The 23,253-nt window shown below is 34.6% G+C and overlaps 2 protein-coding genes and 1 long non-coding RNA gene across 8 annotated transcripts; 1 reads left to right on the top strand and 2 right to left on the bottom strand.

Annotated features, from left to right (window-relative positions):
- Window positions 1-4,445: 4,445 nt before the first annotated feature.
- LOC116016568 (FCS-Like Zinc finger 8-like) lies at window positions 4,446-6,789 on the bottom strand. Its single transcript, XM_031256900.1, has 3 exons — window positions 6,144-6,789; window positions 5,272-6,062; window positions 4,446-4,691 (listed from the first exon to the last, which is right to left on the bottom strand). The coding sequence occupies exons 2-3, from the start codon at window positions 6,021-6,023 to the stop codon at window positions 4,574-4,576; spliced, it is 870 nt and encodes a 289-aa protein (XP_031112760.1). The 5' UTR covers window positions 6,024-6,062; window positions 6,144-6,789; the 3' UTR covers window positions 4,446-4,573.
- Window positions 6,790-12,515: 5,726 nt separating this feature from the next.
- LOC116011248 lies at window positions 12,516-17,956 on the top strand. Of its 6 annotated transcripts, none has more exons than XR_004097008.1 (8): window positions 12,516-12,720; window positions 12,878-14,445; window positions 14,830-15,132; window positions 15,305-15,996; window positions 16,271-16,278; window positions 16,447-16,825; window positions 16,955-17,255; window positions 17,359-17,956. It is a non-coding gene; the product is annotated as an uncharacterized LOC116011248 (long non-coding RNA). The 6 variants fall into 6 exon arrangements; XR_004097010.1 differs by lacking the exon at window positions 16,271-16,278 and having other exon boundaries at window positions 16,447-16,605; window positions 16,742-16,825; XR_004097015.1 differs by lacking the exon at window positions 16,271-16,278 and having other exon boundaries at window positions 12,878-14,266; window positions 14,334-14,445; window positions 16,742-16,825.
- On the bottom strand, window positions 12,953-20,346 carry LOC116011165 (putative ABC transporter C family member 15). Its single transcript, XM_031250723.1, has 10 exons — window positions 19,937-20,346; window positions 16,458-17,884; window positions 16,289-16,375; window positions 15,600-16,193; window positions 15,337-15,501; window positions 14,852-15,146; window positions 14,184-14,704; window positions 14,044-14,107; window positions 13,710-13,949; window positions 12,953-13,447 (listed from the first exon to the last, which is right to left on the bottom strand). Exons 1-10 carry the CDS (start codon window positions 20,241-20,243, stop codon window positions 13,323-13,325), a joined length of 3,825 nt encoding a protein of 1,274 aa, XP_031106583.1. The 5' UTR covers window positions 20,244-20,346; the 3' UTR covers window positions 12,953-13,322.
- Between the last annotated feature and the right edge of the window lie 2,907 nt (window positions 20,347-23,253).

Genomic DNA, 23,253 nt, shown 5'->3' on the forward strand with positions numbered 1-23,253 from the left:
TTGTTGTTTGTCTATTGTATACTCTCTCTCTCTCTCTCTCTCTCACTTTTCAATTCCATTGTACTATGTGTTGCTTAGACCAATGCTTGACACACTTGAAATCCTTCCGACACAAATCTCTTGAATCTTCCAAATTTATCATTCCTAGAGTACGACACTCGGGGCTTTAACTTCTCATTTCACCTTTACACCAAACCTTTGATACGCGTGTGCAAAAAAGACCTCTTCATAATGCAATCAAAGGTCCCGAATATAGCTTAAGTATCTCATCACCCTTACTATTGTCTTCTAGTGATCATCACTAGGATTACTAGTATATCTACTAAGTTTACTAATGGCAAAGGTAATATCTTGCCAAGTATAACCTATTAGATACATTAAACTTCTAATAGTCCTAGTGTATTCTACTTGAAAAACACACTATCCTCAAATTTTGGACACATGTTCAATAGTATCTAACAACGTCCTAGCCAACTAATTATCATCCTTATTAAAATTATATTCTCATGGATTTTATCAAGAGTAAATGCAAATTAAATTTTGGTCCCACGACTATTATTTTCATGCCAAAATTGACAACGTCGGTCACCCCTTCAGCCAAAACATGCCGGAATGACAATTTTGTAATGGTATTTGCATCCATCCATATCTAATATGTCAGTTCCAGCACAAATAAAAAGGAATTTCAGCTCTAAATCAATGAGTTCATATAACTCACATCCTCTATCAACTAAGGAAAGTTTACATGAGTGTAGGAAACTGCAGTGTGTCTAACCTCATGACCATTTTATTTAAACATTGATCCACTCGAGGACCATGAGTAGCCAAAATTGGTCTTAAATCTTATTGGATTGTGTTTTGAAAGCTTACGATCTAGCTTATAAGCAATGGCTACTTCACTCACACCCACAACCTGATTATTGCCAGCTTGCAATTGATTCAATATTTGAATAGCTTGATCCTCATTTTCATGGCAAATGTACCCATCAGCTCTATGATCCACAGCACTACGGATTTAGGCATTTAATCCATTATAAAATAGATCGACCTGTAAATTGCGTGAGATACGGTGGGTATTGGCGCAACAATTGCTTGAAGCTTTATTTCCAAGCTTCTTGAAATGAGTCCCCCCTTCTTTTTGAGCAAAATTAAAAATTCTTTAAGCTCATTTGTCAATATGTATATTATATCTTTTTTTTTCTAAATGTAACTATGTAAGGGTCAACGAAGGTAAAAAAATTAAGGGTCACACTTGTGTTAGACCGTCTCACGGATTCTTATTCGTGAGACAGGTCAGGTCGGGTCAAGGCACCATGCAAATGTCATACTTATATGCTCAAATATAACACTAATCAAAAATACAATTTTTGTTACTTATTAGAGAAAAAGTAATACATTTTTCATAATAAGTAATGTTGACAAGTGCCCATTACTTATAAGGGCAAATATAATACTTTTGTGGAGAAATGTAATACTTTTAAATCGAAATGTAAAAGTATTGTATTTTCCCTTAAAAGTATTACATTTACCCTTATAAATAACAAAAATTTTATTCCTGATTAGTATCACATTTGAGCATATAAGTATGACATTTGTGCATATAAGTGTTACATTTGCATATTGACCCGACCCGATCCGACCCGTCTCATGGTGAGACGGTCTCACACAAGTTTTTGCCAAAAATTAAAGTCCTGTCTTATCCATAGTATAAAATGGATTAGTCATAATCTAGGCAAATTATATCATGGACCATTGTTTATTACTCCGTATTAAAATACTATAGGTTTATTAAAAAGCATCATTGATCATTGTTCATTATTATAATATTATAATATTATAGGTTCATTTAGATTACATCAATTTGCATATTATTATTTACACATATTATTCTTTATTTTTTTTATAAAAAATCAATGTTACAAAATATATTATTTAAAATATCTCATTGAGATCTTTTGAATGATACTCTTATTAATATTTTTTTAATCTTAATTATTTATTGATTGATTTGTAATATTGATTAAATGAACCTTTTGTATTATGAAAATGAACCTCCAATAATATTCTCTTAATGAACCTATTTTAGGTTCATCAATATTATGATGTAATTGCATTATTATTGTAATGATGAACATTTAGTACTGTAAAAATGAAACGCAATGTTGTAAAAATGAATCTCCATCGTTTCATTAATGAATCTAATTGAGATCCATCATTATAATATAGTTACAATTATAATTGTGAAAATGAACATTTAGTATTTTAAAAATGAACTTGTTGTTTTTGCTTAATGAACTTATTTAACATTTATCAGTATAATGATGTATATATTTGCATTAATATTGTAAAAATAAATCTACAGTATTTTAAAAATAAATTAGTAGTATATTGAAAATGAATTTAATATAGAGATTTAATATAATTACATGTTATATTAAAATAAAAATATTAATATGGGTGTCATTTAAAAGATCTTAATTTGAATTTTTAATGATATAATTTTTATATATTAATTTTATTTTTATAAAAAATATTTAATGTTAAAAAAATTATTTTGGTTCACCTTACAATGTGACGTTGCTATAACAATCCTTCAAGTCCACCCATTGTACTAAATGGACTGAATTGAGCTGACAAAACAAATCGGGCATGGATTATACTTCTCTGGCTAACTAATCCATTTGACAACAATTGCCAAATTATATTACGGATCATGATTCATTATTATAATATTGTAGATTCATTATAAAGTATCAATGGCCATGGTTCATTCTTATAATACTTTAGGTTCATTAAAATGACATCAATTTGCCTACTAATCCCTACTATCATTTACACATATTATCGTTTACTTTTTTTATTTTTTTTGCATAAATAAAATCAATGTTACAAAATATATTATTAAAAATATCCTATTGATATCTTTTGAATTGTACTCAATATATTTAATTAGTTTTTTATTGATGAACTTGCAATATTGTTAAAACGAACCTATTGTATTATAAAAATAAACCTCTAGTATTCTATTAATGAACGTATTTTAGGTTCATTTGTACTATATTGTAAATTGTAATTAACATTATTGTAAAAAAAAATTAGAGAAACATATTTTAAGTTGGAATTATTTTTCTTTTATGTAGTTCACCTTATAAGGTGGACCATGATCTTGACACCTTCCTTAGAGTAAGCACTTATAATCACATCTAAGAAAAGATCATTGTACACTTATAACAATTGATGATAGTGTTTTTCCGCCAAAAAATTTAAAAAAAAATTGATGATATTGCTTCCTCGTTGTAAATTTATAAGACAAATTTGTGTGAGATCGTCTCACGAATCATTGTCCGTGAGATCGGTCGGGTCAAGATCAATTGTAATGCTTATATTAAAAATGTAATACTAATAAGAAATAAAATGTTTATTACTGGGAAAATGTAATACTTTTAAATCAAAATATACTCAAAAGTAAAATATAAATACTTTTCATGAAAAATATAATATTTTTACATTAAAATATAAAAATATTACATTTTCCTTATAAGTAACAAACACTTTATTCCTAATTAGTATTATATTTGTTAATATAAGTATTACATTTTCATATCGATTGAACTTGACTCAACCCGATTTACGAATAAGAATAAATGAGACAGTCTCCGTACTACACAATAGATCTCTCTTCGGTAGTAATCGTTTCATGTATAATTTATTGGATAAGGTGACTAAAATGTGTCTTTCACTCATTCTCTGATGAATTGCAGAAAAGGATACTATAAAAAGAAAAAGGAATCTGCTCAGTTCAGGTCATTGTTTAACAGTATGATGTCAATAATTAATAAAGTAATCAATCCTTCATATTAATATATTACTATATACACACACAACATTCACAGCCAATCAATACGCATGTACATAAACCAATCATCTACCTATCTTTTACTCAATCAAGACTAAATCATCTCAGCCTTCTTATCCTAAACAAAGATTGCTTGTTTTATTTTTATTTGGGAAAGGGATAAAGTAAACCTTAACCTACAAGATAGAGCAATTAGACTTTACACTTTTAAAAAATGCAATTAAACTTTTTAATTTATTAAAATCGGTCAAATAAATCTAATCAACAAACCGCCTTCTCCATTCTAGTCGTCTTCTCTAGAGAAGATAACCATCCATAATTGGTCGCGGGAACTTCAACTACCAACCACCGGAAAGTTGCCGATGTTTGCCAGAACAATAGTGATCGACTATGACAAGTCCATGACTGGTTGGTGCATTTTGATGCACGAAAATAACATGTTGATGGACTTAATTTCACCTTTTAAAAATGCAGAAGCTTAATTGCCTTTTCGTATAAAGTTTAAAAGCCTATTTCACCAGTTTTCCTTTTTGTTTTACATCTACTGTGATAGGAGAAGGGGATAGATTTTGATACCTCATCCAACTTATATCACTAAACAAGAAGATATTTGGCAAAGATTCATAAATATATACTGAAAGAAAGGTGAAAGAAGGAATATCAAAAGTCAGAATATATATGTACAGAAAGCATAGCATTAAGAGTAGAGAATTATTATCAAGAAGTAAAAACATCATAGCCTTCTTCTTCTTCAAATTCTGAAATTTGCATTCCTTCCTCTTCCAACATCATTTCTCTGTCCCTGCAATCACTGCTGCAGAATGCCTTCTCCCCCCTTCAAGAGCACAAATGTGTGGAAATATCAATTTATGGATGTATTGGATACCATGCAAACATTTACAGAGGATTTAATACCCAATTTAGTCATCGACTATAGTTATTTTCTCGATTTAGTTCTAAATGACTTTTTGTACTTAACTGGGTCCTGAACTTCAATGAGTTTACCTGATTGAGTCCTATGACTCTATTGGCCGTTAGAATCAAGGACTAAATCGAGCAAACCCATTATAGTCAAGGATTAAATTGGGTAAATCACTATAGTCGATGACTAAATTAGGTAAAAACCACCATAGTGGGTGACTAAATTGGGTATTAAATCTTTAGGTAAAATCATTGTTGAATATGAGATTGTAGCTGTATTATTAATGAACCAGGATTAACAGTCAAACCAAACAATGGATAAGGAGGAATCCCAGCTTTATTCTACCTAACTACATGTGCTAGTTTTCACTCTTCAGGAATTCATAGAGATACTTTTGAATATGCATACCAAAGAGCTAGGACAAATAGAATCAAACTCAAATGAAGCCATAATGCAAGCAAGAAATTAAAGAAAAACTTCGATTCGAGTTTACCTGTACATGTAAATATCTTTGCCTAGTCCAAGGTTGTTCTTGCAAGTGTGACAGAAGCTGAGAAAATTCTGAGAAGGATAGCTCATCGAGCGGTTCCCCTTCTTCGGTTCAGAATACCTAGCAACACCAAAGCAACTCTCAACAATGCAATCGTCAAATATATGAGTGGTTCTTGGATTTGGGCCATACGAGATCACGCAAGTATAGTCCTCTGAGAGCTCCATCTTACTAGCAGAGAGGCAGCTATGAACTGAACCCGATGAGTTCGGGTTTTCCAGCCCAGATTCTGGGGATCCAAATGGCGATTTCTTGGCCGAAAAAGAACCCCACTGGGAATTCCTGGTCTTGATCCCAAAATCACTAGGGGATGATGGTGAACTAGCTGCAGAAACAACAGATGGGATCTGAATCTTCAACTGTGACCCAAAAACAACCATTCTACTTGTACTGTTTAACTGTTTTGACTCAGATTTCTCATCAATCAGAGCATCAACTAGGCCTAGACCTACACCCTTTGACCCCAAATTCACTCTACTCTCTCTTTTGGGGGATTTTGTGTCATTCCAAAATGGGTTTATGAAAGATCCAAAGGGTTTAGTATCAAGTATAGAAGTTGGGCTCATCATAACCTCAGCCTCACCCAAATTTTTCCCAGAAAAACTAGTAAACAACTTTGAAGAACTGAAAAATGAAGTGGGCTTTCTATTGTTCCCTGTGGGAGATAGCAAAGAACCATCTATATTGTCTGCCATTTTTGTTTCTCTGAAGCTCTCCAACCTCCTCCCTTCTCTCTGCACAAAATCCAAAAAATTTTCAGTTTGTATACTTAATCAGGACAGTAAACTCTTGGGATAATACAAAACATTTCCTACCTTTAGTTCAGCTAGAAACCAGCAATTGAGTCACAAATATCAACTCTGGAACTCAAGATATGGTAAAAATTCAATTTTTACCCGACCCAGAATGTGAAATCTATAAAAAATTCAATCTTTAGCCCCAACCCAGATACAAAATTGGACCAAAAGTTCAATCTTTGACCAACTCAGTGCTTCATTTATATCAATAATAATAGAGGGAGAGAATCACAGAGAAAAAGGAAGAAAAGAAAAGCATTCTCTTATTTTGAGCTCTTCTTTCTCTAATTTTCTTGACAAGAATCACTGGTTTTTACCAAGACATGAACCCGGAGCCTCCATAGCCATCATGAAAAGCAGACAATAATACAAGCAAACAAAAAAGATTCTACCAAAATGTCTTCAATTTCCCCACAACTTTTTTCATTTTTTGACAGATTTTCAACCCCTCTCCTGTAGCCTTGTTTGCGGTGTATGTCCCGCATTATTTCAGCTAAAATGGCTTCTTCTCCACATCATAAAGACTCATTGCCCTACAAGAAGACAGAGACCCACACATGTCAAAGAAAGTGCCCCCCAAAAAAATACTAATATTAAAGTACCCAGAAAGAAAAGAAAAGGAGAAAGGGACTGCTTCCAAATTGCAATCACTGTTTTCTGCTCCCACTGCTTTCCCTTTCTCAAATCCCTTCTCCTTTCAACTTCACACTAGAATTACTTCCTTTTCTCTTTTACCACCCACTTGAATGTGAGTATAGATATGGAAAAAGTGGTAAAGAAAGTGGGTGGTTGAGAGCTAATTTCAATTTAGAGATATTTTAGAGCTCCACAACACCACAAGTGTATGCAAATATTATGGTAATTTTTTTTTCTCTTTAATCTCTTTTTGTCTCCCACAATTAATTTTTAGAGTCATTTTTATTTTTGGTCCTACTGTTATTGCGGCATTGACAATTTTAGTCCACTTTATTAATTTTTGTCACATTACGGCCAGTCTTATTTAGTCCTTGCCACTTTTAGTCCACCGTTAAAATTTTTGTCAAATGCTCGTCCAAAACATGAGTATTTTTGGTCTTTTCATGTTTTGGTCATCTCCTTGACCATTTGCAATAGTTTTCCTTACACATTTTCATCCAATGAAAAGGTACGGCGGAAGCCATGTGAGCCACATTACAAAGCCATGGCTTTCGCCGGACCTCTTCATTAGATGAAAATGTGTAAGGAAGACTACTGCACAGGGTAAAGGAGATGATCAAAGCATGAAAAGACCAAAATATCTCTATTTTAGATGGTTATTTGACAAAAATTTTAACGGTGGACTAAAAGAAGCAAGAACTAAATAAGACTGGTCGTAATGTGGCAAAAATTAATGAAGTGGACTAAAATTGGCAATGCCCCAATAACAGTAGAACCAAAAATGGAAATGACTCTAATTTTTATCTCGCTACAAATGTTACTTTGTAGTTTATACATTACAAAATTGTTACAAATCTGTTGTGAGTAAAGGTGGAATCGCCAACTCCAAGCGTCCCTACACTCCGATTTGATAGTTTACTTTTGCTCATTACGCACAAAAAATCTTCCTCATTTTGAAAGATTGCTCCTATACTGTCGCTGGTGAGACTCGATTATTGGTTTATTGTGATAAATTTCACCTCTACGACCAGTTGAGTTGCCCATGTAGGCAAAAATGTTACAATTCTCTTGTGACAAAAGGTAGAATCGCCTATCCCAAGCGCCTACACACACCGACCTAACAATTTACTTTTGCTCATTACATACAAAAAACATATCTTATTTTGAGAGATTGCTTCCATACTATCACTAGTGAGACTCGATCATTGATCTATTGTGATAAATTTCACTTCTAAGACTAGTTGAGTTGCCCATGCAGGCAAAAATATTACAATTCTGATCTGTGAACAAAACCCTCTAATGCTCTTATGCTTTTGTGCTAGGACTAAATAAATTTACTTAAATTTACATTACAAAGCCTAATAGTATTAGAAGGTTTCATTAGTTAGGACCAGAATTGCAATATTTTGGGAAAGTTTATATCATTTTGTAACTTTTAAAACTAGAAATGAAAATAACCAATGGTTCATAATTGGAGTAAAAAATAAACTTTTATTTCTTAATTTATAATAAGTTGATTTAAATTTCTCATTTACATAATACTCCGTATTTATTTGCTTCGGAACTTCTTCTTTTTTTAATGATTTCACTTGGAGCACTGATTTGTTCTTTTAATAATAACAAACAGGAATACTATATTTATATAATTATAAATTTTTATTTTAATCACATAACTTTTTACCGCCTAATTTGGGTAGTTGTCCATGAACAAATGCTTTTTAGCAGTATTTTAAAGTAGAAGAGGATTGAAGAGTCAACTAAGTTTTCCCTCATAACTCATAAGTAATAGCTTTCATAAAAATAAACAATAAATAAATAACTAAGGATTGAAGAGTTGTTGAAATGCTTTCCCGTCCTTACTTTTCAACTCTTCATGTGCTGCGAAGGACCTTGTGGTCCAGTGGCATCAAACATTTCCCTTTATACGGGAGGTGGTGGATTCGAGTCTCAGTGGATGCAATACTAACATTCAATAGGTTGAGAAAGTAGTTACGAACAGATACTGCATTGTAATAGAGTTAGTAGTATTCAAAAAAAAAAAAAAAAACTCTTCACGTGCTATAATATTTATTAATTATTTATGAATTAAGCAATATTATTAAAAAAGAGTTAATTCTATAAGTAGTCATTAACTATTGACATTTATCAATTTGTATCATTGATTTTCAATTAGATTATAAATGGTCCAAAATTCATATAAGCCCAACATATGAGGACAAATGGTACTGGTTTGGGGATCCTAATGGTTGTTACATGGTGATTGGTGAAAAGTGGTTATAGGAGTTTAGTAGTGGAATTGCCCATTAGCACTGATAGGAACGTTTTGTTCGCGGAATAGGTCTAGAATGGAATATCATTTTCAGTAATAGACATATTATTTTGTTTGGTAAACCCCCCCCCCCCACCCGGTATTAGCTATCGGGACGGACCACAGTCGTGATTACATACAGACTTTCTCACTTTTTCATTCAGCACTAAGTGAGGTTTAATCTCGTAATGCCCATAAGGATAACTAAACTCGAGGTCGGCGCGCTTCGGCCTCGGCTAAGAATTAATCCTTTTCACGGCAATAGGTGATGTCGGGATCCATAACTCCATTTAGGAAAATTGAGGTCGAGGTCTCTCTCACTTACGAGGACTTTGGGGTGCCTCATCTCCTTGCGCACCATGTCATTTAGGCTAGACCTTGTCACTACTCCAATTCCTCGTGCCCATGGTTATTGAGCTCGAGTTCCATGTGCTCGTGATAGCCAAGCGCGTGCTCCTTGTGCTCTTCGTGGCTGAGCTCAAGGCTCATATTGCTCTTAGTGGGCGAGCATTGGCTCATCGTGCTCATAGTGACCGAGCTCAAGCTCGGTTGAGCTCCAGCTCTTCTTACTCATAGCGGCCGAGCTCTGGCTCCTTGTGCTCTTTGTGGCCGAGCTCGGGGCTCCTCTTACTCTTGGTGGTCGAGCTCAGGGTTCCTCTTGCACTTGGTGGCCGAGCTAGGGATCCTCATGATCATAGCAGCCGAGCTCGGGTCCGCCTTACTCATACCGATCGAGCTACGTCTCCTTGTGCTCATGGTGGCTGAGCTCGGACACTTTGTGATCATGGCAGCCAAGCTCGAGCTCCTCATTCCCATGGTGGCTGGGCTCAAGCTCTTCATGTTCATGGTGGCCGAGCTCGGGGTCCTTTTGTTCATAAAGGCCGAGGTTGGACTCTTCATACTCATGGTGGGCGAGCTCGGGCTTGGGCCCTTGGCATTATACTTGGCCTTGAGGAGGACGAGTTCGGGGGTGGTTGCCCATGTGTAGCCTCGCATGGCATCTTGGTAGCGGGGTCGGCTTAATGAGGTCATACCCATCCTTGAGTCCCTTCGATGAGCTAGCCTCGGGGCTCGAGTTCGTTCATCCTCCTCCATATGTCTTGCCGAAGGTCGAAGCAAATTAACCTCCCCCAACAACTTGAGCTCTTTGCACTCGTTGAGACCGGGTGCCAAGCATCACCCTCAGCCTCGAAGGGGGCGGGGTGAGGGTTAGCAAGGTTGTAACTTTTAAAATTGTGTCCACTTCGTCTAGGAGGCCTGGGGTTGGTGGTGGGACAATTTTAGCCGACCCGCCATTGCGGTTGGTGTTGAGTTGATCCCGTAGGTACCGTTGACGTCATTGCCACTTGGTGTGAGGTGGGTGTTACGGGGGCTATGAGGGTTGTGTGAATTGGACTTCTCCGTCCACCTGAGGTTCGGGTGTACGGGGTATGCGAGTGCTTTGGGCCATCATCGCATCTTGGGAGGGGTGGAACCCTCTAAGGCAAGTTGGGGTCGAGCGGAGGAGTTGAGATACCCTCTTGAAACCCTTCTACGAGCTGAGGCAACAAAGCGGCGGCTTGTTGAATCGCGGCCACCCCCTCTTGGAAGCCCAAGGTTGGAGGTGGAGCGAACGGGGTTGGGTCGCCTTGACGATTGTTGTTGATCCTATCTCTAAGGTCTTCAGCTGACCTCACAAGCAATGTTTGCCGACTTGTGGTCCCATTGAGGTCATTTGCACGGGACGGGGCACGAATGTTATGTGAATTGTGGGAGTTGCGAGAATTGGATCCTGACCTTTTCATAACTAGTGAATGATAGCACGCTCGAGCTTGTATGTCGAGCTCTCAATGAAAGCATCAATGATAAATTATATTGGCCCGAGGTCCAAATCAATTAACTTGATAAAATTATAGGGTATGACAAGTTATAGGATAATGATGTAAAGACAAAGGTAAATGCCGACTTTAATGGCAAAGTAATGTAATAAAAGGACAATGCTGTTAAGTCATGGAGACAATAGCTGTATTAATAAAGCACAATGCTATTACAAAGGAGAATTCGTGTAATAACAAGACCATGTAAAAGATAATGAAGGAATTATCCCTCAACAATACACAAATGAGTGTTTCTATACATTAAATCGGCCCTAACTACCCAGAGAAGATGGTGGGGAGTTACAATCGCCTTGGACCGAAACAAATGCCGCAAGACTCGGACCAACGCGAAGACCCTTCACTTGGTCAAGCACGGGGCTTGGTCGAGTGCTGACCTCGACTGCGGTGGTCGACTTCAGCTGAGGTGGTTGACCTCGACTGAGGCGGTCCACCACGTGATCGAGCGCTGAACTCGGCTGCGTGGCAGACCTCATGGCCAAGCACGGAGCTTGGCCATGCCGGGCTCGGTTTCAGGTGTCCTCCAGTGTTTCAGACTTGGTTCGCTTCGTGTTATCCCGCTATGGGTCTATTTGTAATTACTCCATCATTATGTTTGAGTTATAAACTCGTTTCATATATTAGATTTAAAAGTAAAAGGGATAAGAATCAAATAAACCATTTAATTTTTATGAAAAGTGCAATTAAGCCATCAAACTTGAAAAATGGTGCAATTAGATCCCCCCGGTACCATACTCATACTAATCCTCATTCGCACCGCACCAGCCCAATTAAGGGGCAAAGTGCTGGCCAGATTGGTTTTTCCATACAAGAGGGCGTTCGAACTCCCGACTTCTTTTAAGAGACAAGAGTACACGGCCACTCACGCCAACCAAGCTGGTTCCTCCTATAGCAAGTTAACAATATGTTATAGCTAATTTAGGGGTGATTGTGGTTCTAGTTCCATATCGATAGTTACAATTCCAGTTTGAACCGTCATTTTGAATCGATTTTTTTTTTAAATTCTAATTTTTACTTTTAAAATAGTCAAAATTCAACAACTATTTGTTTTTAACTTTGTTATTTTGAAAATTTTAAAAAATGATTATATCAAATATTTAAATTTTAAAGTTAAACTAAGAAAAAAATAAAAATTTGATCTTATACTTAATTTTACCAATATATGTTGAAAACTTAATCTTAGTAAAATTAAATGCAAGTCCAATATTATTTTTATTTTTTAATTTAACTTTAAAGTTTAAATATATGATATAACTATTTGTTTAAAATTCCAAATAGAAAATGTTTTTTAAAAAAATTAATTGTTAAGTTTAGACTATTTTATGAATAGAAAAAAATTATAATTTGAGAAGCTACAACTATGCCGCTCGACTACAAGACCTTTGACAGATACACATAGATTAATTGCATCATTCTTTCAAGTTCAATGTCTTTATTGTACTCTTCATAAAAATTGAATGTCTTATTTGTCGCTTATCCAAAGTAAAAATTATATATATTTTTCTTAAATTTGATAATATTTTAAATATCGTATTTAAAACATTACTGGAAATTTTGATCAAGCCCATGAAAATGCAGCAAAATCGAATTTGGCTTCCATATCTATCTCACTTGCCCATCAAGAGAGAAACAACGAAAACCGTTGTTGAAGCACAAGAGGGATGCAATTCCTACTCCAAACGGGCATGGATTCGACCTTCATATCATCCTCTTCGTCGGCATCGATTACACCATCACTGCTTTCAATTCTCACAAAGAGAAATTGCTACAAAAAAAGGTTCTCTTCAACCATCTCCACATCTCTTTATATAAACATATATGATTGAAGTATTCCTTCATTTATCTGCTTTGATGCTTTCCTTGGTAGCAAACCGGAAATTTATAGTTGTGAAAACAAGAGTTCGAATATGATTTGAAGCAGTATACTCTCACAGGAATTATATCGAACACCTGGTGGGTATGTCCAAGCATAGAGCTAATAAACATAAACTAAATCAGTGAAAGCTACGGGAAGTGAAAGTTTTTGTGATGATTTACAATTACCCATTGAGCAAGAGAGCCATGTATAGTGAAGACATATCAACCAAACAAGCTCATAAACTGAACTAGATATAGATAAAAGGAACCCGGGCAGAGCCGGTGTAAAGACTAGGATATGCAAATCTATCTTTCAAAACTGAAAAAATTGAGCATAATAGAAAAAAAAAAACATAGAAAATGGAAAAGTAAAAATCTTTTTGAGAAGCCATCGTGTTTTATCAGTTGTAGAGCTCTGCAAGGTGAGGTTGCCATTTCGAGACGGCATCATATTGTCCTCATTTTGTACATCATCATCAGACCAAAGGCTAGCAGGTTGAACATGTTTGTTGTCTGTCTTCTTCAAGCTAGATCTAAAGAGCAGCTAGCCTTGTTGGATCTTTGCAGGAATTCCATTACCAAATTAGAAAACTCGGAAGATTTATCTTTCAGCAGTTTGGCAGGAGAATCATATTCAACAACTTTCCCTGCATTGACCAAAATGTCCATAGTAACAATATTAGGCATTATCCAATCACTTAGAAGAAGTTTCTTGCTTTTGGTTAGGATTGCTAATTAGTCTTTTAAGATCTTGAAATTGCTATATGCACTTTTTTTTATATATTTATTTTTATTTTTTAAATAACTACTTTGTATGCACTAAAAGAACTATTTTGTTTAGTATTTTAATGTGTCCTTGGTTTTATATACTCTGTTTACTCCATAGTGCTGCTGGGTTTGAATCCTTACCATCACCAAGGACTAGAACAAGGTCATTGTCAATAACTGTGGGTATTCGATGTGCCACTGTTATGACTGTGCATCCGCTTGTTTCTTCTCTTATTGTCTTCTGAATCTGATTGTCTGTTGCTGTATCAACTGAAGCAGTAGCCTCATCAAGTACTAATATTCTCCTCTTTTGTAGTAACACCCTAGCTAAGCACACAAGTTGCCTTTGTCCTACACTCCAATTTTCTCCATCTTCCGCAACTGTACCGTTTTCAGAGTTTCAGTAATTAATTTACTGAATCTAAACATGCCTTTTCTTTCATATTCATGTTTATTAATTTCTTATAATGCGTACCTGGTGCATCGAGGAACCTCTGGTCCTGCTGTAGTATCTCAGCAAGATTACACTTATGCAAAACCTAGATACCAGGTCAAGTTAGTCAAGATCAAGATTAATTGTCACATGCTTCAAATATCAAGTCAGATAATGTTTACCTCCCAAATATCCTCGTCAGAGTGCTGCTCTAGGGGATCAAGGTTTGTCCTCACAGTTCCCTGGAACATAGTTGGATCTTGAGGTATTATACTCAACCTAGACCTCAGATCTTGCAAACCTATCTTTGAAATATCTACGTCATCTATCAGAAGGCATCCCTCTGCTGGTTCTACTACCCTGAAGAGAGTGTGGATCAGCGTAGACTTCCCGCTTCCTGTTCTTCCCACAACACCAATTTTCTTTCCCTCAGGAAAAGTGCAGGTGATTCCTTTTAGAACTCGAGGGAGGTCAGGTCTGTACTGCACACTTAAATTTAGAATTTCAATTCTTCCATTATGTGGCCAAAAGGCTTTTGGCCTGCTGTTTTCAACTATCAGTGGTGGTTCACTTGGTATATTGGTGAACTGAAGAATTCTCTCAACAGAAATCATCTTGTTTTCAACATTACAGAGGTTCCATATCACCCAAGCTTGGAGAACATTTAAATTTAAAGCATATGTAGTTGCTAATCCTGCTAAGCCTGCAATCAAATTAATGAGTGATATTTTAATACAGTATTTCAATTAGTAGAGTATTTTGGCTGTAATTTCAAGCTTTAATTATGACTAAATATGATGATGGTTATTATTCAAATGCATGGCTTAGGAAGAGGACATGATGCACTTACTGGGGTCAATGGCTGATCTTGGAAGGTTCACCAGTATGATAAGAAGAAATAGAAAACCAAGGTTGAAGAGGAAGTTTATTCGGACACTGAGCCATTCCATTGTGGCAGAGTTGTAAAATGCAACTCGAGAGTAGCAATCAAGGAGGCTCAGATTCTTCTTCAACAATCTGTCTTCCTGATTGAAGCAACGAATTGTTACTACCCCACTGATTGATTCTGAAAAGTGATGTTGAACTGGAGCTTTCTGAGTGCCAACCATCCTAGCAAGTTCTCTAGCAGTGGTAATGTAATATGCCTGTAATTTAAAATGTTACCAATAAATCATTATATTGATGTTTTAAAATGTCACTATAATTGCATAAATTTTCATGAATAACACTTATTCTTTGGAATGTCAACTTTATATGGTTTCTACACTTTGAACTCATAAATAAGCAAGTAATTTTGTTACAGGTTCTTGTAATCTTAGAGGAGACTGTTTTTACCTGATACCATATGGAGATGGCAATTATGATGAGGAAGATGAAAAAGACTGGCCAGGCAGCCTGGGACATAAGAACTATGATACTTAGTAATTGAATAAGTGCAAATACTAGCCCTGCCAATCTATATGGAATATCTGTATCCACCGTGCTTTGATCTGTGGAGGACTGAAAGGGAAGAAGAGATAAGTTAGAATTTGATATGAACTTGTGATATTAAAAGAAATGCACTAAAAGAGATTTTGTGTAGTTGTGTATGTACGAACCCGATTGAGAATTCTGCTTGAAGGTGTGGAGTCAAAGAATGACAAAGGTGCTCGAAAGACTGATTTGGCCATCTGAACAAAGAGCTGCTGAGCAGTCTCAATTGCAATGGTCGAAAGCAAAACTGCCCTTCCCAAGATAAAGATGGAGCTTCCCCCAGATAACAATACAAATATCCTGAGCAATTTCGCTCTGGGCATCCTGCCTTCTGTTTCTGTTCCCCATGTAATCCAGTAATTGCTTGCAATTTGCAGCCCTTGGAAGAGGATGTGGCACAGAAGGACAGGGGCAACAAGATATCCTTTATATGCAGCAGTGAGAAATATGGAGTATACTTTCCATTTAACTCTTCCAGTTTCTGTCTCTTCCTGATTTCTCTCAAACAGCTGATCACTGCCGGTGAGAACATCAAACTTTTCTTTTTCTTCAATTACATCATTCGTATTGTTATCTTGTTTTAAAGAAGAATCTTGGGAACGGTCCACTTGATTTAGAGATCTTGTGTGGGCAACCATATGTCTATGCAGCTCACTAGTTGAGTCTGCAATTAAATGTTCATATTTTCCCGATTGAACAATCATGCCGTCTTTCATTACCTAAGCATAAAACATGCATCACAAGTAAGACATGTATGTTCTAAAAAGTTAATAGTAATTCATTATAAGACTTGCAGAGTTGCAGGTGAGCATACCAAGATGAGGTCTGAAGCATCTAAAAATTCCAACTGATGGGTGGCATAAATAACAGTTTTGCTGCATAAGCTTTCCATGAGACATTTCTGCAAAGTGATTTCCATATTGAATGTGTTATCAAATCATTAAGAAAACTGAGTGATGTATGTATAAACAGATTTTACTTGCCTTGAAGATCTGAGCCCCGGTTTTTGCATCAACAGCACTGAAAGGATCGTCTAGCAAATAGATGTCTGAGTCACTGTAAATTGCCCTTGCCAGCTGAACTCTTTGCTTCTGTCCCCCACTTAAGTTTATTCCTCTTTCTCCCACTAGAGTAAGATCCCCATCAGCCCACATACCAAAATCATATGTTAAAGCACAACATTCCACAACATCATCATAATATGTTTTATCCATTTCCCTGCCAAACAACACATTATCTCTTATAGTTCCTGTTTGAATCCATGCAGTTTGTGCAACTAGTGCTTTGGAGCCATATGATTTGATACTCGATGATCCAGAAACCTTTGGAATCTCTCCCATGATGCTGCACAGTAAGCTTGATTTGCCAGAACCAACTGAACCACATATTGCGACCTTGCTTCCTTTTTTGATTGTTATTTTATCATTTATCTTAATTGTTGATTTCTTGGAATCATCATACTCCCAAGCATATTCTCCAGGCTCAATTTCAAGTGCAACTTCAGATGTGTCAGAAGCGTGATAGCTGGTTAGCTTCTGTTGGTCTTCCTCTCCAATGAATTCTTGCATCCGTTTAACTGAAACCTTTGTTTGAACCACTGTGGAGATGAGCTCTGGGAGATTATATATGGGCTCTTGTAAAATCCGGAAAGTTGCTAGAGCTGAAAGAACTGTGCCCGCTGTTAATGGCGTGTTTGTCACAACACAAACGCCAAAGGTCACAACTGAAACTAAAGTCGGGGAAGCCCAAAAGAGGAAAGCCACAGCCGAACATGTATAAAGGTATTTTCTTAGCCAGCCCTTCTCGGTTTCTCTCAGTTTAAGGAGCTTGTTAAAAAACGCAGTTTCCCACGAATGTAACTTCAAGATTTTCATGTTCTTTAAGATTTCAGATGTAGCCTTAATCCTTGAGTCCTTGGCTTCCATGATCTTCGTCTGAAGCTGTTTCTGCCTTCTGGCAAACGGGATATTGCTCACCATCACAACAATCGTCGCAACAAAAGCAGCCGCCGAAGGAGCAGCACCCAAGTTCATGTACAAGATCAGCAATGCAAAAATGACCTGAAAGGGAAGTAACCAAATCCAATGGATGAACATGAAGAAGTCTCCAATCCTCTCCACATCAACATTGAGGAAATTAATGACTTTCCCTGTGCTCACACTGCCATGCTTAACTGTCAAAGATTTCTTGTAGGTTAAAGCCATCAGAGCTGCTCTCACTCTAATCCCAATGCGGTGAGCCCCAAAATACCATTGCCTTTGGGCAAGGGATTCCACCATCTTTGCAAAGAAGAAGATGAATGAGAGAAGCAATCCCTTTTGCCAGTTTGAATTGTCATGCTTTTCTGACAAGAACTTCACAAAGCTTGTGATTATCATAGGGCCGATATAGGAAGCTATCGTGTTGGTTCCTATACAAACGAACAGAATAAATTTATGTATATGCTAAACATAAATAAAAACCCGCCATGTTTAACGTCCCATTTAGTTCAAAAAATAAAATAGAGAGAATAGCTAGGAATGCTAGGCTGTATTTTAGAATTACAAATTTTGGTTGGATGGTCGAGGAATAGAAGATGAATGTATAGACAAATGATAAAAGTGCACATACTTGAAATAAATAAATAAAATCATATATACATATGCTTGGCGAGCACCACCACCACAATAATAATAATAATAATAATAGTTGTTATTATTATAGAGTACCATTTTAATATAAACAATCAAAGGGTAAAATTCCTAATCTATTCCATGAACCATGCTAGGAATAGAAAAAGTGTAAAAATAAATGTTATTCTATTGTTTGGTACTTTGTTGGACTATGAAATTAAGTATAAGATTAGTCAAATGACAAAATTTTATTATCCATGCTCAAAATAATAAATAAACAGATATATAAATATGCATAAAAATTAAATTAATACTGAGTATAAAATAAATAAATAAATAAATTTATTTATATCATACGCATATGCATGCTCACACACAATATATAGGTTCTATTTTGTTACTAAAAAATTTTGCAACAAAAAATAGTTAATATTATAGGGACATTCGAAAGGGCTTCCCATTGCAAAGGAATATATCAAATAATTCCATCGACATATTTTATGTAATATTATTTCATTCTCAATCTATTTTGTAACACTTAATTTAGTAGGAAGGACAAAGGAGTAAAAAGGCCATGCCCCTTTGTAAGGACTTATAGCTTGGTTTAATTAAGGCTTAGTTAGGCCTCACTTGTTTAGTAAAAAAACTAGGTTTGAGTGCCTGACCTATACATACATACATACATACATATATATATATATATATATATATATATATATATATATATATACAATATAACCCCAAGTATATATAATTACCAAACCCTAACCCTTCACCTTCAAAACTCATTCTAAATTATGATTCAACTATATAAATTGCTCTTAAACCTGTTATAAGTGTTCTTATTGTTTAATTGTTTATTAATTTTTCTTACTATTATAATATTTAACTAAGAGTCACGACTTAATTATGCGAGTTGAATGCTAATTATTTATGAAATTATATAGAATGACAAGCAATAATGCAATTATGACTTGTTTTATTTTATTTTTTGTTTTAATGCTATTATGTTTGCATTGTGGTGATATACTTATGTAGTTATATATTAGTTTTGTATTATGTATATTTCTTAAATTATTTAGAAATACTTATTAAAGTTTTTAAAAGACTTAATATGTATGCTTTAAATAGACTAGAAGTCTTTTTAATGACATATATATTAAACAAGTCTTTTTAATGATCTATAAATTAAATAGGCTTTTAAGCCAGACCACCTTGACTTAGTCCTAGGGACCCAACTTGACCTATTTTCATTCCTAGAAAGGAGTTGTAAGTCCTTTCCCACTTAACTCCAGAACTTTAAAAATTCTCATGTTTGATAGAAGAGAATTAAAGCTTCATGGAGGTATTAAGGCTTCATGGAGTTGCAACTTGCAACACCTTGACTTTGGTAGAATTAGAAATCCATGCCCCTAGGATTTTTTAATTCCTTAAGTTGTGGGAAAAAAATTGTAAATTTTAGACAAAAGTAATCTTCTTTATCTGATAATAACTTTATATAATAATAAAAATAATAAATTGATTATTATAATTTTTGATTTATTATATTATTATGATTAGAATTTACTATATTTATTATAATATTATAAATATAAATAATTTTAATTAATAATTTTTTATAATAGTGTTATAATACAATTTATTTCATTTTAATTTTATTATTAATAGGCATATTAGTATTTATATTATCTATATTATTATATATAGCAAACTGAAAATTCAATGAAATTTGAATTTTATTCTCTCCCATGGAATTGGGATATTATTTTCCTCCTCTAAATCTGTAATATATACGAAAGTTAAGGGGCGCAAGTAAGAGTTTAAGAGGATATGATGATTATAAATATTACCAGCAAAAAGAGCATTTATTGCAAGAGGCTTGGAGACGGAATAAAGAATGGCAGATTGCAGGGAAGAGGGCGTGAGAGTAAGAGCTTGTTCCAACACAAAAGAAGCTTGATGAGCAGCATCCAATCTGGGAACATTAGGTATATGTTCCACTCTAAGCTTCTGCCCATACCCTTTCTTAAACAAAGGATTAAGCCACATAAACGTAAGCCCACTCCAAATCCCTCCTTTTGAAAACTCATCATCATTATTATTATTATTATCGTCCCTTCCAAGTAACGCCTCTTGCAGCATATCATTGTTTTCCATGGCAGACTTACTGTACTATATTTGATGGATTATTTAAGGTAGCGAAATTATATGATGGATCGGAGTTGAGGTTTTGGATGAAGAACGCCGCAAAAATTGATCTCGTAGTCTTGTCGACTGGTCTGCGGGGTTAGAGGTACTTGTATGAATTGAATTGAAGATACTTCCCTATCATATCATATATCATATATATATATATAAAAGAAGACTTGCAGTGAGTCCACGTACTATATAGAATCTTAACAGTTATTGATCTCATCTTTAATTTCGGAAGCTTCCAAATTTGTAAAGACTAATAATGACGATCTTTTTACAGCGTTGCGTAATTTAGAACATAGTTTCCTAAGTTAATAGCCACTTCCCAATTTATGATCTCTCACCAATTCAAGTATTAACAATATAATAGTCCTAACCTAAAAGGGCCATGTAGGGTGATCATTCAATAGTACAAGGAGATGATTGCGGAAGACTAGGGTACTTGCGTTGATCACATTCCTCGTAACCTGAACACTGCTGTTGACGGAATTGCTAAGCCAAGATGGCGCTTCCGGGCAAATTATACCGTGCACCACGTACGTAAACGACGTCGTTTGGAGCATTGTAAACTAACCGTCCCTTTTTTTGGAAATCACGTTTCCCGTTCGGCCGGTTTCTGTATTTATGTTAATATTCTGTGTATTCTAGGTAATCGTTCTATGTATTCCAGGCAATCATTCTGTGTATTCTAGGCAACCGTTTTGTGTATTCATGTTAGTAAGACATGTTGTGATGTGTTTGTGCATTCGAATGTTTAGGAGGATGAGTTCTGTGTATTTTGTGTCAATAGTCTGTGTATTAATGTTATTAACACAAGTTGTGATGTCTTTGTGCATTCAAATGTTAGGAGGATGAGTTCTGTGTATTTTATGTCAATATTCTTTGTATTCTAGGCAAACGTTCTGTGTATTCTAGATAATGATTATGTATATTATAGATAATGAATTCTCTGGAATCATTCGCGTCCGCATCTACTAACATTGAAATGGCGTCGTTTTGGACCAGGGACAGGGTACACATTGCTATGTACACCGTGGTCCACGATATAACGATTGGCTCTTCGGAAGGATGAGAGTTTTAACCACTAAAAACTAATCGGGTACCCTTGTATCAAAGAAAAAAAGGAGAGAATTTTACTTTCGGTAATTATTATATTAGGTATACAATATTAGTATATAAGGCATTGAGTTCATAATTACGTCCGCAGCATTAGCCAATACCCAATATTCCTTTAACTCTTTAGTATTTAAGCGCAACACTGCAACCCTTTTCGTTCCGTCTTTTGGCTTCGTAATCGGCGGATCGGCACCCTACGCAAATTCCACAATTCACAAACAGCAGCGACAGACCGACGGAAATTCACAAATTCTGAAGTTTTTCAATTTTTGGTAATTAAAATTACTAAATATTTCATAATTTTTGTTTATTGGTTTATTTACATGACATAATAATTCTGATTTCAAAATAATATATTCAAGAATTTGTTTCTTGATTAATTATTTATCCATAGACTTTCTAAATAAATTCTTATTTTTTCTTTACGATTTTATAATTATGTCTTCTGCGGTTGAGAAGCGTAAAAAGAAAAAGAAAAATTGAGCAACTAACTCAATCTCAAAAGGGAGCTAATTCATTATGATATATAATCCAAGAATTTGAGATGCCTTCCTTTGATTCTAAATTAATAGATATTCATGTGAAAGATGGTCGTAAAAGAGATTTATCAATAAATAAAGATCCTAAAGATAATTTCTCTTAAAGATTTTCGTCAACGTTTTACATAAGATATTCTCCAAATGGAGAGAAGTGTGATCGAGATTGGCTTACAATATTTTTTTTTGAATTTTTAACACAACTTTTTGAACAACTATTATTTATATATATAGATACAAATTACTTGAAAAAGGGGCTCAATTTAATATATTACACATGACTCCAATTTTTATTGGAACGGCATGTGTTTTTGAAATTATTCCATTTGAAGTATGATCATGTATTAAATTTATTATTTAAACGTCCAATTTGCATGCGTAAAATTAATATAGAATTTCTTGCATTCGTGCATTATTGATTTATTGACCGGGCCATGACTCAAATAAAACATGAAAGGTTTCCTGTAGCTATCATAAGTCAGTCAATAGTTATATCATATATTAACGGCATTTTTTTTTAATTTTTTATATAAATAATATTAATGTATAAAAATATATCATTAAAACATTTAATCAAGATCTTTTAAATGACATATTAATATATATTTTAAAAATAAATCTGGATGTACATAAATTCATCATTACATTATTATAATATTTATATACATTAAACTTTATTTTTATGAACATATAGAATGAATATTATGAAATCAATATAAAGTAAATGAAAATATATATATGATGCATGTATTTATAGTTTTGTGTTTATGCAGACTACGATTTATGTTTATATTCATATAAAATAAATATTATTAATATATACATGATGAATGTTATTAAACAAGATATGCATGTAATGTAATTTTATGTACATTAAGCTTTGTTTTTATAAATATACCATAAAAAATATTATAAACTTACTATAGATAAATAAAAAAAGATATGACGTATTTGTAATTTAGTGTATATTTACATAAAATTTATATTTATGAACATATTAGATGATAAATGCTGCGCTATTAAATATTATATGAGTTGACGTCATTAATGGCCTCATATAAAACGACACCATTTGAAATTAGGATCCACCATGATGGACCCTATTCCACGCTATAAATTTCATTAACTCATAAGTCAGTTTAAGTGGCTAAACGGATCATTCATACTACCCGACGCCCTATTTTAAAGTCAGCGCATGAAGTCTATGCACAAAAAGACACACACATATATAGGGAAATGTTCAGGTGCGGGAAAGGATTCTCGTGCGATTATGCAATGATGTATTCATTTTTTTTTAAAAAAATTGTAAACTGATGAACTTT

This window comes from Ipomoea triloba, chromosome 1, assembly GCF_003576645.1.
Source record: "Ipomoea triloba cultivar NCNSP0323 chromosome 1, ASM357664v1".
Classification (NCBI taxonomy): domain Eukaryota; kingdom Viridiplantae; phylum Streptophyta; class Magnoliopsida; order Solanales; family Convolvulaceae; genus Ipomoea; species Ipomoea triloba.